The 17,564-nt window shown below is 40.4% G+C and overlaps 1 protein-coding gene across 1 annotated transcript in view; it reads left to right on the top strand.

Annotated features, from left to right (window-relative positions):
- The window catches only part of LOC104960528 (pyruvate carboxylase, mitochondrial), a 251,396-nt gene that overhangs the window by 50,824 nt on the left and 183,008 nt on the right, over positions 1 to 17,564 (top strand). Inside the window, exon 10 of the mRNA XM_010788608.1 lies at positions 11,272 to 11,390. Within this exon, the coding sequence (XP_010786910.1) occupies positions 11,272 to 11,390 (119 nt within the window). The remainder of the gene's footprint in view (positions 1 to 11,271; positions 11,391 to 17,564) is intronic.

The following is a 17,564-nucleotide window of genomic DNA, read 5'->3' as shown; positions in this document are numbered from 1 at the left end:
CTACACAATGTGTTTGTTAATGACCAACAACAGCCCTTAAGTAAACGTACAACAGAAAGATGACGACGATACTACCAAGACATTGACAAAAAACTTGAATAGATTGAAAGCGCCCAGAACGACCACGAGATTTTCAACTGGACATACACACAACCATTCTCTTTTCCACGAACCATAAAAAAACACCCTTACGACAATTGTCTAAGGTTGATTGACAAAAAGCGTGCTTCCAATAATAAAGGCGCGAATAAAACGGCCAAGAGACGGGCGTTAACCTGTAGCGTCTTGAGGCAAGTTGAGTTTGCAACGAGCCAGCCCTTAGCTACCGATAAGAAAAACGTAAGATTGAAAGTAAAAGGTCTCTATGTTAGGGATGATGTAGGAAAATTGGTAACTTCAGTACCTCTCTTAAAGAAATGATGAAAGTAGTGTTCCCAATTATTACACAGAAGCTAAACCGTCAAATTTGATAAGTTGCACGCACACGACCGCACACAGAAGGCACGAAAGCTCTATATTTATGAGTAAGACAGTATCTTAATATAATGTTAACACCAAATATACCTCGCGACACGATATATCAACACAACAAGTAGAAACACATACGAGTTCTCTCGAAATAAAACAAATATTAAAATAAAAAGCGAGAATCATCAAACAGTAAAAAGTTCTAGATACGCTCATCAAGAGAAGGATGCAAACAGTACTTATTTAATCAACAAAACACTTTCACAAAGAAGATCTCCAACAATATTCCCTAATAACAGCACACCACTTCTATCTTATCATGTTTCTTGAATATCACTAACTCTTACCAAGTCTTAATGTTAAAACATATAAAATGGGAGATCGATATTATATAAAAAAAACACTGTTGAGCTGGTAATGAATGGAGAGTTTGGCAATATAGCAAATATCTCTCTGAGACATTTATCTGTATTATTGGAGACTATTTTCTATTACATTGTAGAGCATCGAACTTTTTACGTTATTGACATAGACGTTTACATAAAATATTTTATAGAACGGAAAATCTTTCACGTATCTCTCTCCCTTTGTCGAAAGTTGAGGCCGGATATTTTGGAGGTAAAGACTACTTTAAATATTTTCCGTCCAACACAGAGAAGATGTTGGTTTATTACAGTCCTATCTACCACGGCTGTGAAATCAGTAAAATTACTCGATTTGCGTGTAATAATCCTTAACGTGCTATGCCATATAACTTAAGTGAACTTAGATTCAAGACTTCATGGCCTAACTGTACAAGTGGCAAAACCTTTAGTGCTATAGACAAGCCAAGATGTGTTTTTGCAAGTTAAATTATCCATAGAATAACGTAATGTCTTGTTACCGGACAAACTATACCGCTCTACAGGACATCGAAAGAGCACCGTCACTTCAGTACGATGCCCTTTCTCAAAACTCTAACAAGAGTATTTAAACGGCAAACGTACGTTCTAGATACGCTGAGCGAGAGATAAGGAAGCTGTGAAGTTACCCCGAAGAGATTGAGTCACTTTTATGAGGTTGAGCTGAAGGTCCACACAAATTTTTACCCATCCTAATCGACCAGTATAGTTAGCTAGCACATCTCACAATAGTATGACCTTTATACTCCTACAAGAGTTTATACCCGGCATAACCCCTCTTCAACCGCAGTATGCGTGATCACTAGCGCGTTAAGGGCTGCAACGACTCCACTAACCAAAAAAACTTACAGTAACTTGCCTCAAAGACGCTCACAGGTAGAGATGGTACGTTAAAAGACACCCTATAGTGGTCCAGCACGGAGTTCGTCGATATGTCGGTTTACAGTGTCTAGCAGGATACGGCAAAGTTACCCGGGTGAGGTGAGTCTTATTTCGAGCCCTACGCAGCGTATATAAATATAGTATTAGCATAAGCAAAGTAGTTCACGAAGTCTGAATGTACACACCATGTCAGGTCGGCAACTAATGCCCTGTCAAAACTAAAAAGTTACGGCAAAGGTACCGTTGGTACAGCGGACGACTTTGTGCGAAAGATATTAGAAGTCCACTTTATATCGTAGAGTCCTGACACGGCGGATTACGCTTTCCAGGGGATGTCCACTGCGGGCGGTAGAACAGGCCTGAATCCAGTAGACTTCTCAGGATGACGAGCGATCTTCTCATTGTCCAACACAGTCAATAGGTACAGCAGAATCACGATATGGGCCATTTTCCCAGTCCAGCACACAGTATCCGCGATGTTCCTGGGGCAAAATCCACGTCAGGACAGCAGCAAGGAACAGGCGAGGCAGCAGTGTGGCAGCGCTCCGGTTTCTCCGCGGTATCCCCAGATCAGGCCTCCGCACCAGCAGAAGCAGAAACAGTCGTGGCAGATCCTCCCCCGTACAGCAGCGACAGGTGGGAGCAGGCCTCCAACAGCGGAACCAAGACAGGTGGAGGGCGGGCCTTCAGCCGTGGGAGCTCCTCCGCGGCGAATCCTCCTCCGCACCTCAGCACATGATAGGTGAAAGCGGGCCTCCACAGCAGCAGAAGCAGGACGAGTGGATGGCAGCCCAGCCGTGGTAAATTCCCGAAGCGTGTAGCCACTCCGTCTCTCCTTGCCACTCCGTCTCTCACGGCCTGTCCGCGTCTATCGCTTTGTGTGTGGTGTGCAGTGAATCATCAATACTGTTCCTCCTCGCATGATTTGCATTTAGTGACGGCAACCTTGCAGCAACAACCTTGAAAGCAGAACATTTTTTATTTTTTAGACAGTAAGTGTAGTGTGAGTGCCGACCCGGTGACCCCTGCGGTTGTTTGTGAATGTGTGGTATTTGGGTAGAATCTGACTATATTCCAGGCACTGTTGAATTGATTTGAGCATTTCTCAAAGAACATCTTTAAAACCTCTATTTCTTCTCCTCACAACAACAAAGCCAGTTTTGTATTCAGTAACTGGTTTCTGGACCTCAAAAGTTCAAAAAGAAAAATGATTGTTATGCTTTGCACCAAGCCTAGGAATCTTAGCGTGTCCTTGCAGAGATGAAACCGCGGTAAGCCCCTCAAATAAAGACGATGCTTGACACTGAAATGAAACATTTTAGCAGCTAATGCAAAGGTAATCAGAAGGAACATGACCCCATATCTTTCTGGCAAGAACAAACGGAAATGTCTAATAATTAGAAGTATGTAAAATAAATCTTTGGAAATGGAGGTTTTTGTTTTTCTAAAAGGAGTATGTTATGACATTTTGAAATAATTGGGGGTGGAACAAGGTGTCGACTATGGCAGGATTTTACCTGATGTTTCTTTATTCTGCAGCATTAACATAGCGATGGACTCTCGTGGCTCTCACTCAAGACACATCAAGGCTAATCACAAATTGCTGATTCAAAGAAACCGTGGCTTTAGAAGCCAAAGGGGATCACATTGTTAATGTTGCAACACTTAAAAGAAGCCGTGCAACTTAAATCCCAAACATCACTCAAGATTAAGATTAGACAATGTGCAAGGCCAGCAAAAAAACTTGACTACCTACACACAAAATACTCATGCAAACAAAAAGCCGGTCTGAGCTCTTCTCATGGTCATTTTTTCAGGGTTAAAGAAGAAAGCCATCCTCTATTATTCCTTTAACCTCCATCTTTAAAAAGTTCTACATTGCAATATTTGCAATTATACAAAAACCTTGTTACATCAAGGTCTTTCATAATGTTTAAAAGTAGAGGTGTTGCTACTTTTAACCAAAAATTGGGGTTTTTCTTCTAGCAGTAAACAGGCAAGAGAGTGAGGGTCAACAAACTGGAGTAAAAACCCCAATGGAGACAATAATCTAAAATAGGTGTATACATTTAAGGAATAGTACTAAAACCAAACATTTGTCATAACCAACATCTCTTAATGGGAGAAAGCATCATAAAGTAATTTTTGGAATATAAGTTGCATATGACTGTGCATATAACCTTTATCATTGTAGATCAGACAAAATGTAAGATTCAGAAACACATCTATATGTATCGAGGTACAAAGAAGTTGTTGGTCAAGAGAAGCTGCAAGGACAGACCTTGAATTGTGGCCTCACCGATTTGCACCAACAGTTGGAGCCAATGACTGCTGAAACATCCTGTTTCTCTTTCATACAATCTGTAGTTCTGTCACCGCTCGAAGGCCTCCACTGCAGCCTATTGTAGACTGAATGCCATCGACCCACCCTCACATCAGGGACACTGTGTGGGCTGCAGGGATGACCTGAAGCACCTGAGACTCTTCTTGCCTTGCAATTATCGTCACTATGGAAATGATTTTTTTGAAATGATGTGGCCTTGAAGGACATCGGGTCAGCAGAAGCATTTGTTGTCCTAATTTAAAGGCAACACATCATCTCGATATACCTACTTCTTATTTTTAAAGGCCTTAACAAATACAATAAACCCTTTTGGAATTATTAAACTAAATTATGTTTAACTCAAGTTTTTTGACCAAAGGAGTATCACAACCCCTTAACTTAAATTATCCATAGTGTACAATTAAACAAAGACTCAAATTCACTGCTGCTGCAAGGAGATTCAGAAGGCACCATCTCCTTTCCTTTGGTAAAGAATGATCCAGTTTACCTTATGATAAAGGAGATAGGAAAGGAAACATTAAAGCTCCTTCCCTTAGTGAGTTCTACCAGCTATCTCCATGGCTACCACTGAAATATCTGGGTCATTTCACTCAGCTAGGGCCCTGTAGTCCTCACCTTTCCATCAGCAACAACAATGGAATTTGTAAGATGGAGAAGTTTTCTTATTCGTCTTACCCAATTGATTGTGTACCTGCTGCAGCCTCACCTTTACATACAGGAGGAACATCATTTGATGTCTTGTGTGCAGGGAAGTTGTTTGTCCCTAGATGCTTGTATTTCTGTATTGAACAGTTTCCTCCACACTTTAACAAATATGCTCAATGTTGTCCTTAACCTGTTGAACCCCATCCCCCCGCCCCCGGGCGTAAAAACGCATAATCTGCAGGAAACAGCGTTTGAGGGCTTCTTAATATTTAATAAACTATGAATGTTTCATATCCATGTAACTGGAAGAAACTTGGCTAACTGATGATATGAGCAACAAAAAAACACAAGGCTAACGCTGAGCCTCTGAATTAGCCCTGAGCGAAAAAATGCTAACAACGTTAGCACAGAAAACACGGTATAACACCCTTATTACTTAACGTAACTGCACATCCAACATATCGATTAGCATCGTGAGAGTACACAGAATCGATAGGTATCTATAGCATCACTCCATGATCAGAACTCTCAACATTATAAACAAAAACAGGCATCACAACACGTGGCATTAGGTAGCAAACACCGCAATATGTCTTACCTTTGTCGTTGTCTGATCAAAAGTTGTCTTCAATGGCATTAAAAGGATAAAAACGCTGCTGAAACTTAAGTTTTCAGATTTCAGAGCGTGAGACAGGTTTCGCTTTAGGCAAACTGCGTGCGCATAGCCCCCACTTCTCAATGGTAACGTTGGTGTGTATGTGGAAATCCCCCTTCGATTCTATTGGCTCTAATGGTTCAAAAGAGATGTCAATCACCAAAATCGACAATGGGTTCCAGAGAAACGTCAAAAACGCCCATTTCCACCTAAATGACCCCAGAGGTGGAGTTTTTGTTGATAAACCTCTCTAAAAAGGTAAAATGTCACTTGTTTTGCATCAATCTTGATACAGGGTACTTATTATATGTTGTACTTTGGATTCCTAAAGCTTTTAGTGTCCCATCCCATCATTCAAGGGTGGTTTTCACTATAAGTAAAAAATAATTCTTGGACGGACACTATAATTTACAGTTTTTTAACATGTTCAATCTGAATTTTCTTTAAAAAAAAAAACGTCTATTGATTCTGACTTTTCTACATCCAACTCACAGGTTTATCATTACTTTGAGAAAAAAGATTATTAATTTTCCCCTTTTTAGAAGGGAAGATATGGTCATTTGTTCTGGGAATGTCATTTTCGAGCCTGAGACCTGAAAGACAGGCTTGGGGCTTAACAGGTTAAACATCCCTGAGGATTTCAGGCAGCTTGGCCCAAGGTCGTTTCCATAAATAAGAAATATTCTGTGTTTGCCAATCTCCTCTTAAATGTCGTTTAAATATGTCCTCCCTTCACCCTGAGCTTCACCCTTCCTTTATGAAAATCAGGCTACCACTTTTTCCGTTATCGCTCCTACTCATAAACAAACAGAACTCAAAGCGTAACCTCCTTGGCTGAGGTAATAAAAACGACCTTTCTTTGCAATCTGGGTCTGAATGCCGTTTGTACTTTACTCCATCTTGTTGATGAATGAGTTCACACAGCAGTTTCCAGTGTAGTGAAGTCTTTGAATAATATTCTGTCATAGCCAGTCGCTGTGGAGTGAGCGTATAAAAAACTGTCAGGAGTTTTCATTGGATTTGAACATCCTGTAACGTCGCGTGCAAATGATTTTAAACTGAAGTGCTTGATGACAGAAAGAGAGTGACAGTCCCTCCATCATGGCAGCTCTGCCCTTCTTCCCCTCTCTGATTTACTCCATCTAATCCTCACATTCACTCGTCTTTGTCCTCATGTGATCAATCCATCAATCTTTCTTTTACCTCCCCCTCTTCTTCCGTCCATCCCCTTTTCTCCCACTGTTCATGAACTCTTCTTATGTACTTTGTCTCACTCTCTGCAGTACAGTACCAGCTATCTGTCTCTGTCACTTCCTGTTCTAAGCTGCTACATTCATCGGGATCCTTTAAGCGCCATCACTCACACACTGTGGTCAGCTGCAGGGAGTTAAATATGTGAATATACATTAAATACTGCGGTAGGATGCGTGTATTCGTCGCCCTCGGTGACCTCTCGGGGTGTTAATACAGCTCACTGACTTGTCTGTCAGACCTTATAAAGCAGCGAGCGCTCCATCTGGTCCACTGGCTGCGAGTTCACTCACTGACTCAGTGTGTGAGAGTGCAATATGGAGTGACACCTTCAATATATGCGTGAGAAGTTGTGTCCACTTTTTTCTTCATTTATAAAAAAAAGGCCTTAATTGCTTTCAAAATGTCTTAAATTAAACTTTCAAAAGTCGTAAAGTATGCACAGTAAAAATAATCAGTAAATCATTACCAAATGTTTCACCAAGATTTTGTAATTGGCACTAAATTGTATTCGGCGTTACATTAAAGAAAGGTGGAAGATGTCTTAAATCTCACTTGCCTTAAAATTCCCATGTCATGGCCATTTCTGCGGATCATAATTACATTATTGAGGTATATTAAAATACATTTACATTGTGCAATTTTCCAAACTCACATTGGTTTCTCATACAGCATCTCTGTAAAGTATGTGTATTCACTCTCTGTCCTACACGGCTTGTTGGAGCTCCTGTCCCCCCTCCCTGCGAGCCCAGTGGCCATCTGCGAGACACCGAAACTCAGCCTGGGCACACACAAACTCCCAGCCAGGCTGCGGGTGTGTGTGTGTGTGTGTGTGTGTGTCCAGGCTGAGTTTCGGTGTCTCGCTGACTCGCTGACCCCACACCAGTGAGCCAGCTCAGTGTCCCGCTCCTCGCAGCAGCGAGCCTCGCAACGTCCCGCCGAGTGTGAGGAAGTCCGCGGATTGGTCCAAACGTAACGGCTCCGGATTGGTCCATTTGGACCAATCTGCGGAGCCGTTACGTTACGTCACTATACCCGACATACTTCACTATACCCAAGAAGTAAACAATGGAAAAATAAAAATCTCCAACGAGGCGTTCTGGGGCAGCATAGACAGGTCTTTTCTGTGTTAGAGTTTTACTCTCTACAGGGTGTACTTTGAGGGTTTGTGACTCTTCAGACCGTTTACATGCAGAAAAAGCTACATAACACACAAGGGGACGGGTAATAACCAGAAAAGCTGGTGTGTGTGTGTGTGTGTGTGTGTGTGTGTGTGTGTGTGTGTGTGTGTGTGTGTGTGTGTGTGTGTGTGTGTGTGTGTGTGTGTGTGTGTGTGTGTGTGTGTGTGTGTGTGTGTGTATTTGTCCTCACAGGAAATACGCACAGAATTACAATAAAAAATATGCCTGCACACAGAGAAGGTTGAGAAAGGTTACTCAGGCTGAACATTTACATTTTGTGTATTAGTGCCTTGAGGCGTCTCACCCAGTCTGACACATAATTGTTCCTTAATTTAAAAAATATTAAGTGCTTCAATAGTGCTACGTTCCTATGCTAATGCTCTCTGTCAGACATGGTAGCTGATGATGTAGGCCTACTACTTTCTCTCTGGTTGAGTCTGCGATTAGCTGCTTGCATCCACAAGTCAACATCTGGTTTTGGGTCGAAAGTCTCTGTTGTCATCTTAGACAAGTGGATGTAATCAAATAAGTATGTGAACATGACCCATAGACAATAACAAATGAATGTAACTTATTTTATTTGTGTTGTTCATTCATATCTTGTTTTACCTTAACATTTATTTATTTATGCATTTTTTTTTTTATCTCCAGTTTTAAAGGACATTTTTTGGTTACTGTCCTATAGTATACATTGGAATGATTTCAAACCTGCCTCCCCAGATAAGGCGCCCTAGGCGAACATCTAGCCAGTGCTACGGGCCGGCCCTGAGTTCGTATGCAACTCGCAAATATCTCTCTCTCTTATCTCTCTCCTCTCTCTTCTCTTTTCTCGCTCTCTCTCTCTCTCTCTCTCTCTCAATGTTGGTACGCAATTGCGCCTTTTTTCAAATGACCCGGTGCTCTTTTTTTGGCAGAGGTGCACCTGCGCACAGACTTTCTAGAGCTGTTTTGAGCTCTTTTTTTGGCTTGTTTTGTGTTTGTCTAGTTGCCAAACTCTAATTGCTGCATTTATTTTGTTTCCTAGCTTAAGGCAATCTTTATCTCCGCAATCCATCCCTCCCTCCTCCTCTGCCCATTTGATTGTCTTGACATTTACGCTTGCCAAATGTTGGAAATAAGGCAGTTGGCTGCTTTTAAACTATTAAAGACTGAACATGCACTTTTGTCTTTGAAGAATTGGGTGAAGGAATTGGTTTGGAACATTCACCTCCTCCAGGTTTGTTCACAGAGTCTGAACACTACAAAGATGGGGGGAAGAATCCAAAAACAGGACTATGCTCATCAGATAGTTTGAGATATGTTCAGACGTAGGTGGCGCTGTGGCCTTTTCCGGAGCCGTCCACATCTGTGCCTTCTGGGAATATGTGATTTCCTGATTTGCAGCTTGTGTTTTAGATATCTGATTGCACGCAGCCCTCTATCTTCATTCCCATCTTTGGATGTTGTTTTCTTCAATGATATCCTTCCCTTGAAACAGGGTTTATTTCCTATTCAGCAACACTTTGATTATAGGAATAATCAGTGATGAGGCACCGCTCTGATTGGTTAAATTGGTGAAAATAGTTGGAACATGAATCAGATTGCTTTGCTCAAATCTTCTGTGAAATTTTCATACCGGCAAAATCCAGTGATAATAATGATGCGTTTTATTTATATAACATTTATAGAGCAATTACACTCAAATATTAAACTAGATCCGAGAAGTTTTCATTTACTCTTCATAAAATACTTTTATGCAGGTGCTACATTAGCCTTAAGATTCTCTCCGATTGAGTTATTTGGGGACAAAAGGATGAAAAGAAAAGCTTTCCCTGATTCAAGTTAAAATGTCAAAAGAAATGTCCTGTAATAAATACTCAATGAAGATGTATACTGTTGAAAAGAAACATCCAAAACAGCTCTGTTATTCTCTGCTGAATGAATAATGAGCTATTGAATAACTTTGAAATGAATAAAGGGCAGTACATGGTCATTCAAATTGCACATTTGCACACCGCCGAGCTGATCAAAGTGAGAACATTTCTGTTCAAAGGAGAGAGAAAAAACATCTTAGGCAGACTAAATGGAAATTTTAGATCAAGGGTGCGTTTAAAAAAAGAAAGAAAACCTTTTTAGTAGGTTACGGTGATGTTTAAAGCTGAAAACTAAAATAAATGCATTTGGAGATGCGCTCATGAGCGTTTTGCGTTGGCAGTTAACAGCTTGCCGAAGCGAGCATGGAAGTGCTCCAGGTGTACTCTTACCCGCATTTTATTTTAAATGTGAGCACTTTCTTAATGCATTCTGTTTCTTCATATGCGAACCATTGCTTTTCCTGCCCACACTGTCTTTAGTTTTCTATTTATTACACATTTGTCTGTTTGCTTAAGACTGTGAGATGGGGACACAGACTTAGAAAAAGTTAGACCTTTGGAATTTAGAGGATTTTGTCCCAGTTAGTTAATATATTCACGTGGAATAGAGGAGAACAATACATGTTTTTTGCAAGTTCCTACAAACCTACGCAGATGTTTTGTATATAAGTTCAACAGAGACATATTGTCTATTCTTGAGGAAAGATTATGCTCATTTTCAGGTTTCATATTTGTATTGATTCCCTCTACTGCAGTGTTTCCCAAACTTTTTCATACCACTTAACCAATAAAAAAACACTCGCGGACCACCTAACTCCACAAATATAAAAAAACACATCGTTTTTCTAGAACAGATTACAAATCGCCTGAAAATTCTACAAACAAGTGGCAACATGTGTGATGAAGGTGTTGCACAGGGCTATATCATGCAATTGAAAGTGAAACTTAACCTCGCTCCATTGCGGAGATATTCCCGCGAGAGTACGGAAAACCTAAATGTATTTATTTATTTCAAATGGGAAATGTTACCAATATACTCACGGACCACTAGGGGGCGCTCACGGACCACACTTTGAGAAGCACTGCTCTACTGTGACATGTTTACATGCTTTAATGTTCAGAAAGGTCTTTATTCACGTCAAATGTGTTGGAGCGCTAGCCAATAGAAGCGCAAGTGGTCCATAGTGATGTCACTATGTTACGGCATATCTTAGAAGACATATTATGGTCCCTTCCAATACACATTTCTTTACATTTATTGTACAAGCAAGTGATTTTGAATCTGACTGCAGTGTGAAAATGTGCTTTTATAATGAGCTTTTAATAAATCCCCCTTGATTAATGACCTAATTATTACAAGGCAGGAAAAGGATGAAAAAAGCCCTCGTGCCTCTGTACAAATAAAACAGAGCTTATTTTCTCATTTCATGGAGTAATATCTGCGAGGAGAGAGCACTGTGTTTTTGTTCTTCTGCTTTCATGGCTCATTAAGATGAGTGAGTGCTTCTTCATGACTGTTTACACAGCTGACATTATTATTAGGAGAACTCGGAGCTGTAAAAGTGCCTTTTTCTCTCCATGTTTTCTGCAGGTGGGCTACGAGAGCGCGGGCACCGTGGAGTTCCTGGTGGACCGACAAGGCAAACACTACTTCATCGAGGTCAACTCTCGACTGCAGGTTGAACACACGGTCACTGAAGAGATCACAGAGTGAGTAGCAGATGTTTACATGTGCGGATGGTTGATGCAGTTATTTTTTTTGTGTGTTGTCTGGTGCAGCTTCAAGGTGAGATGCTTCCCCAGAAACTTGACAGGGAATGTTGGAGGCCTGGAGGAGGCTGGGGTTGCATGATTATCAGAAACATCATTACCAACATTTGGTCAATACTGAGATCACGATTATACATCATGATTTCATTACACGTTATCTTTGCTTTTATCCAAATTGACAAACATTTACTCCCCGAGCCATAGTGGTTCCTATTTATATACATCATGCATTTAGAAATAAAATGGTGTAGTCTTTAACACATTGATCTGGTGCAGTATGAGATGCTAGATCTATGAAGAACATTGCCGAAACTATTTAAATATGAACATTGGTCGTATAATATGCATTATGATGACACAACAGAAAAAAGGACATTCCAAAGCCGAACTACAGCTGTCTTTTACCCGGGCATGATCTCTCACACCAGACAAAAACAGAGCATCATTTCCAAACTGATGAATTGATGAAAATGTCCTTTTCATCAATTATGTTATCATAGAATCCTCACTAGCCAAAATTGTGAATAATCAAAGCACATGTTCGTAGCGTGTCGGTGCCAGTCAGTGACTTCATTGGGCCTAAAAACACACTTCCCCATTAACCCACATTGAGGAAGAAAGGTCTTTAACCCAGCATTTGTTTGTTTTTTAGCTAAATCAACTACACAGTACACACACTCTTTTAGCCCTTATTTAAATCACTATGATCAACAAGTGGTAACATTTATTAAAAGAAGGTAGATTGAAGGGAGGGCCTCAGGAAAACTTAAGTCTGCATGATCCAGGTACTTTTTGAATCTACAGTCAGTCCCATTTTGGCTTCAAGTGCCACTGAGCAACTTTTAGAGGAATGAATTGGCCCCCACCTCCGATTCTGTATCCAGTTTTCTTTATACATCCATGGATGATCGATAAGAGTGGAGGCAATTTCAGACTTAACAGAAGAAAAAACATGGGAAAGGAAAATGGACGGATTGAGGAAAGGTAAAAACGAGGATGGATGAAGGGTACACAAAGTGGGATTAGTGAGGAGATAAGCGGGACGATGAGGTCAGAGAGACAATGGGAGTGAAAGAGAGGGAGGATGATGATGAAAGATATAAATAGCACTCACTGATGACCTGTGAGATTTGCTCGGCTGAAACACAGACGGGTCTCAAACTTACACACGCCACAAACTCAAAAACCCACAGGTCTACACGCCCTGCGGTCACACCCATAAATCTGTGCTCGGCACTGATGGCTGTACACAGAAAGCTACAATTACGCTAATTGGTATTAGATCCTCGCCATAATTAGATAAATTAATTAATTAACGTGTGCAACTAATATGGGAAGTGATGCATAAACACACAATGATGTCAGTTGTTACCATGGCAACCGAACATGACTGACAACTTTATAAACCGTGTTTTTTTGTTTTGTTGCTGTACAGTTTTGTTTGGCATCTTTCTTCTCTTTGTAGTTGTTTTTCCCCTTTTCACGCAAAGGAGCTCTTATTCATCTTGCCATGATTTGCATTACAAAACAAAGTGAGCTAAATCAGCTCTGGATGGGTACAAAGACTCATCAGTAAACATTGAAGTCTTGAAAATCATTAAGTCAAACCAGCGCCCCGCTCACAGCCAAAAGTCCATTTTTGTTTCCCCAAACTATTCAGTTTGTGTTATTTTGAGGAACACGGTGTCTCTTTTTAAATCTATCCTGTCAGTTTAGGTCTTTAAATATTTATGCACGACAGAAAAGGTGAGTAATGTGACTTAATATGAATGATTTTAAAGAGAGATGTGACAGCAGTAATATTGGTCATCTATCTATTTTAGGAGGCAGTCCCTTTTATGATTTTGAAGGAGGATTTGATTTTTGAAAAGTTGCATGTTTTCCCACCTGCTACATGCTTGGTCTTGACTCAGTGTTACCTCAGTCAAGGAAACATGTTATTAACTAAATTGTCGGTGGGTTAAAAAGCCCCCTGACACTCTGACTTCATTTACTTTGGCTGATTAGACATCTTCCCAGGATCTATGTGGGCGGTGACTCCCATGGTATCTTTGTATATCTTAATATGGAAGGCATATTTCGCTTTTATGATTCCTTAAGGAGTCAATGATGCACCTCCGAAAACTCCCATAGTAACTCCACCCAGCTCGTAAGCATCTTCAATAACCAAAAGCACCTCTCAGGGTTTGCAGACGCAGTTTAAAACTGCCATGAAATCAAAGTAAACGTTTTAAATGAGTTTATTTGATAATGTATTGAACCGGTTGTCACTTACTCACCTGTATTTGGTAAAACAATGACAAAAAAAGTTGTTTAGTAATGGTATTTTAGAGTTTGACATCCTGTAAAATGATGTTGACTCATCCTGTACTCGGGGATGCTTACTATGTTTTATGGCTGCATGAAATGCTTTTAATATGGACAAATCTTACCATTGGGATACATCAGTTTAACCAGTTTAACCCCATGGATAAACCTGAATCACCATCATCCCCTTGCTGCATAAACTAAGAACTTTGCTGACAGATATTTCACTTTCACAAGTTGATTTAAAAAAAAAAAAAAAAAAAGATATGTTGAACTTGCTCTGTCTTGTTAGTGTCATGCTGCTACCAGCTGTTGATAAGCTTGAAACGTTTCCATCTGTGTTGATATATAAACAAAATCTGGGTCTGATCAAAACAATATTGCCCCATAATACTGCCAGTGGTCAGTAACTTCTCAGGGTTACTTGAAGACTATTTATAAAAAGTGGTAATTCATTAAAAACAAACACACTTTAGATTATTTGAAGACGGGTCATCTGTATGATGGGTGTTTCTGCATGGTTCTCGTGTGTCTAATATCTTCATTTTGCCTCTTATCTTTTAGAAAAGTGTGCTGAGCTTTTCTGTGCTTTTTCTAGGAAGCAATAATGTAGGGAGAAAATGGGATATTTAACTATCATAAATCATGCATTTCATGTGCACCGAGCAGACATAACTACAGTGTAAACTTTACCAAATTCCTTTTGTATAACTGCTAAGGAATTCAGTGTCATATTCAATCCATTTAAAGATGAAAAAGGGCTAAAATAAGCAAGGAAGTTGGCCATTATCATACTCGTATCTAGTTGCAACTCACAGCGTATGTCATGCTTGATCAGTTGTGAGGATAACATGAGATGGGAAATATTTTGACTTCAATAGATGTTTCTCTAATCTGCATTTGACCTCCATCTGCCCTCCGTTTGTTCTTGATATCTCCTCCTCTTTTCCTTTCTACCTGCTTACTTGTATGCATGGACACACACTCAGGTACACACTTACCCTGTTCTTCTATCAGGGAGACAATTAGTTGGTAGAAAGCCATTATAACACATCCTTTTCTCTCCAGTCAAATGTCATATCCTCTTATCCTGCAGAGAGCCTTAAATCACACGGAAAAATGTGACGTTTTGGGGAATTGGGGTCATTTAAATCTTCAGGAGAGCAGTTAGTACTCACAGCATCCTGAATCAAAACGCCACATTTTTAAAGTTCCCCCCGTCACAGGCCGCACCTTTTTAATTTGCACAGCGTTGATTTCAGAATGAGTTTCGGCTTTCAGCAGCCACCGCCAAAACAAGTGTTTCCTACAGGAACTCGATGTGCATCCATCTAAATAGTGGGGGACATGTACCCTTTACAGTGGCACATGCTTTACATTTGAGTATAAATGACTATTGTGCGTTTATTTGAACGTTACATCCATTAGTCTCCCAGCGTTTCCACTCCACTGCTCTCCCAATCTGAGGTCTGCGAGCACATTCATTCTTGTTCCTCTGTTTGAGTCGGACTGTTACTAATAGACTTGTCAGCGCGATATTTCTCATACTGAGTTGTGAAACTCCCCTTTTAAACTTTCTCTTTTCTTCCCCCCCTCCTCCTCATTGTGTCTTTCATCACTTTCTTGCCTAATTCCTTTTTCATCAATCACTCGCTTTGCTAGCTTTCTCCAACCTGGCTGCAGTTGAGCCTTTCCCCTTCCTCTTTCATCTTCATTCTGTCTCTGTCAATCCCCCTCTGTCTTCCTGTGAGCTGTGTTAGGGAGAAGTGAACTACATGGAGCTAAACTAGTAGTTTATTAACTGGCTTAACTATTCATAAGTGTATAAAGAGACATTTGTATGTTATGGAACTGAGTTAGACAACAGGCTCTCTTTGAAATGTGCGAATTCAAAAAGCTGGCACTATTTCAACACAGTTGAGTGGATTTTATAATTTAATGTGACTTTATTTTGCTATTTCATAACACAGCACACTTCTTTCTCAATTTAGCTGGTTTGATTCTTTCTATTTAACTTAAGTAGCTTAATCTTACCACACTCAATTTCTCTTGATGGTAGCTTTGCTGTGGTCCAACGTCTCCCACAGTGAAGTCATTGGTAGTTTGCAAAGCTATACTTTCAAGTACCCTTCCAAACACAACCTCTGTCACACACACACCCAGGTCCAATCACAGGAAGTCCAGCTTCAGTTTAAGTCTGGGTAACTGTGTTTGAAAGACCCCTTCAGCCTTTCAAGTGTTTGTAGTTAATTCTCCACTACTTCTCTCAGTTTCACTGCCTCAGCCCTGCTTTTTTCGTCCGATATCTGTTATTGGGAATATATTTGAGACTCTCCCTCTCCCCCTTGCCATGAATGCACAGTGTATTGCTTTTTCCTAGCCTTCATCCCTTCCTATCCTTGTTGTTCTTTGCTTCTCATTTCTGAAATATTGGATTGCTTTGACATTTATTTAACATGCTCCTAACCAGTCTTCATCGGTTAATTGGACTCTTGAAGGAATCGAAACACAAAGCTTTTGACTTGACTTAAATACTTTTTAGCCAAGACTCGCATACTTTCCACACAATCTTAATTGAAATCCTTATACCAAGTTTACATTTTAAGGTTTATGTTCACATTATCGTATTCCAGATGTGATTTCTATATACAGACTGCATGTCAGCAGCACCTGAAAGTGGGCTCTTATCGGTACGCCCCTCAATTAGGCTCTCTGGAACCGATTCCCTCCCTTTGATGTAGGCTGCATGCTCTGCAGTTTGGACTGACTGTTACTAATATGCTGCTATCTGCACTGAGGGTCAATGCAACACACACACACACACACACACACACACACACACACACACACCCCCCCCCAAAGTCCCCTCTCTCCTTTATCCATCCCCTCTTCCTCGCCACCCATCCGTCACCTCCTTCATCCCTCCCTCAGGTTCTCCCCTTCATCTGTCCGTCCTCATCTGACCTCCCCCTTCTCTCTCTCTCCCTTCCTCACACAATCGTCCCCCTCCTGTTTTCCCAGCCCTGTCAGTGTCACTCATCACTCCTCCTCTCTCTCCCTCCCTCTCATCATCTCACCTTTGTCATTCTATCCTCTCTACCTCCACCCGTCCATACATTCACCTCTCTCTGTCCTTTACCTCTCCTTTACCTCGTCTCCAGCTTCATCTTTACATTTTCCTTTTATGTCCTTGTCTCCTCCATCACACTTCCCTCCTTCTGCCTTCTTATATCCTGCTGTTTTGTCACTTTCTGTCCCTCCTTACTCCATCTTTTTATCTATTTTAACACGTGGAAGGCACATTAAAGACATGGAGGCAATTCAATTCAATTAGAAAATGCACCATCAGACAATAAGTTAAACAATTGATCTATTTGATTTTCTGTCAAATAAACATCCTTTAAATTGTTGTATTTTAACAGCTCATTTTAAGCAATATGAAGTGTGTTTTCATTGGGAACGTTACAAAAATAAACACACGAAAAAAACCTTGCTCCAGTGTAATTTAGATTTATGAAATGCCAAAAGGAAGTAGAGGAGCTGTACAAAATAGAACATCTTAATGAGGATCTAACAGCTGCAGGAGCTCCTCAGAAAAAACAAAAATAATTAACTTTATTTTTCTGTTCATAAAGATTTATCGGCAACACCAGTTGCAGTTTGATTAACTTCTAATGGTATACGTATTGCATTTATTGCTGGTATAAACAGTTAGACATGTTTATTTATTGCATTTCTTATACATTGGTACTGATGAATTTGTGGAAGCCTGATCTAGTTAAGCTCAAACTTAAACAGAATCTGCCT

The sequence above is a fragment of the Notothenia coriiceps genome, unplaced genomic scaffold (assembly GCF_000735185.1).
Source record: "Notothenia coriiceps isolate Sejong01 unplaced genomic scaffold, NC01 NC01_scaffold00031885, whole genome shotgun sequence".
In the NCBI taxonomy this organism is placed as follows: domain Eukaryota; kingdom Metazoa; phylum Chordata; class Actinopteri; order Perciformes; family Nototheniidae; genus Notothenia; species Notothenia coriiceps.
This window is presented reverse-complemented; position numbering and strand designations above follow the sequence as displayed.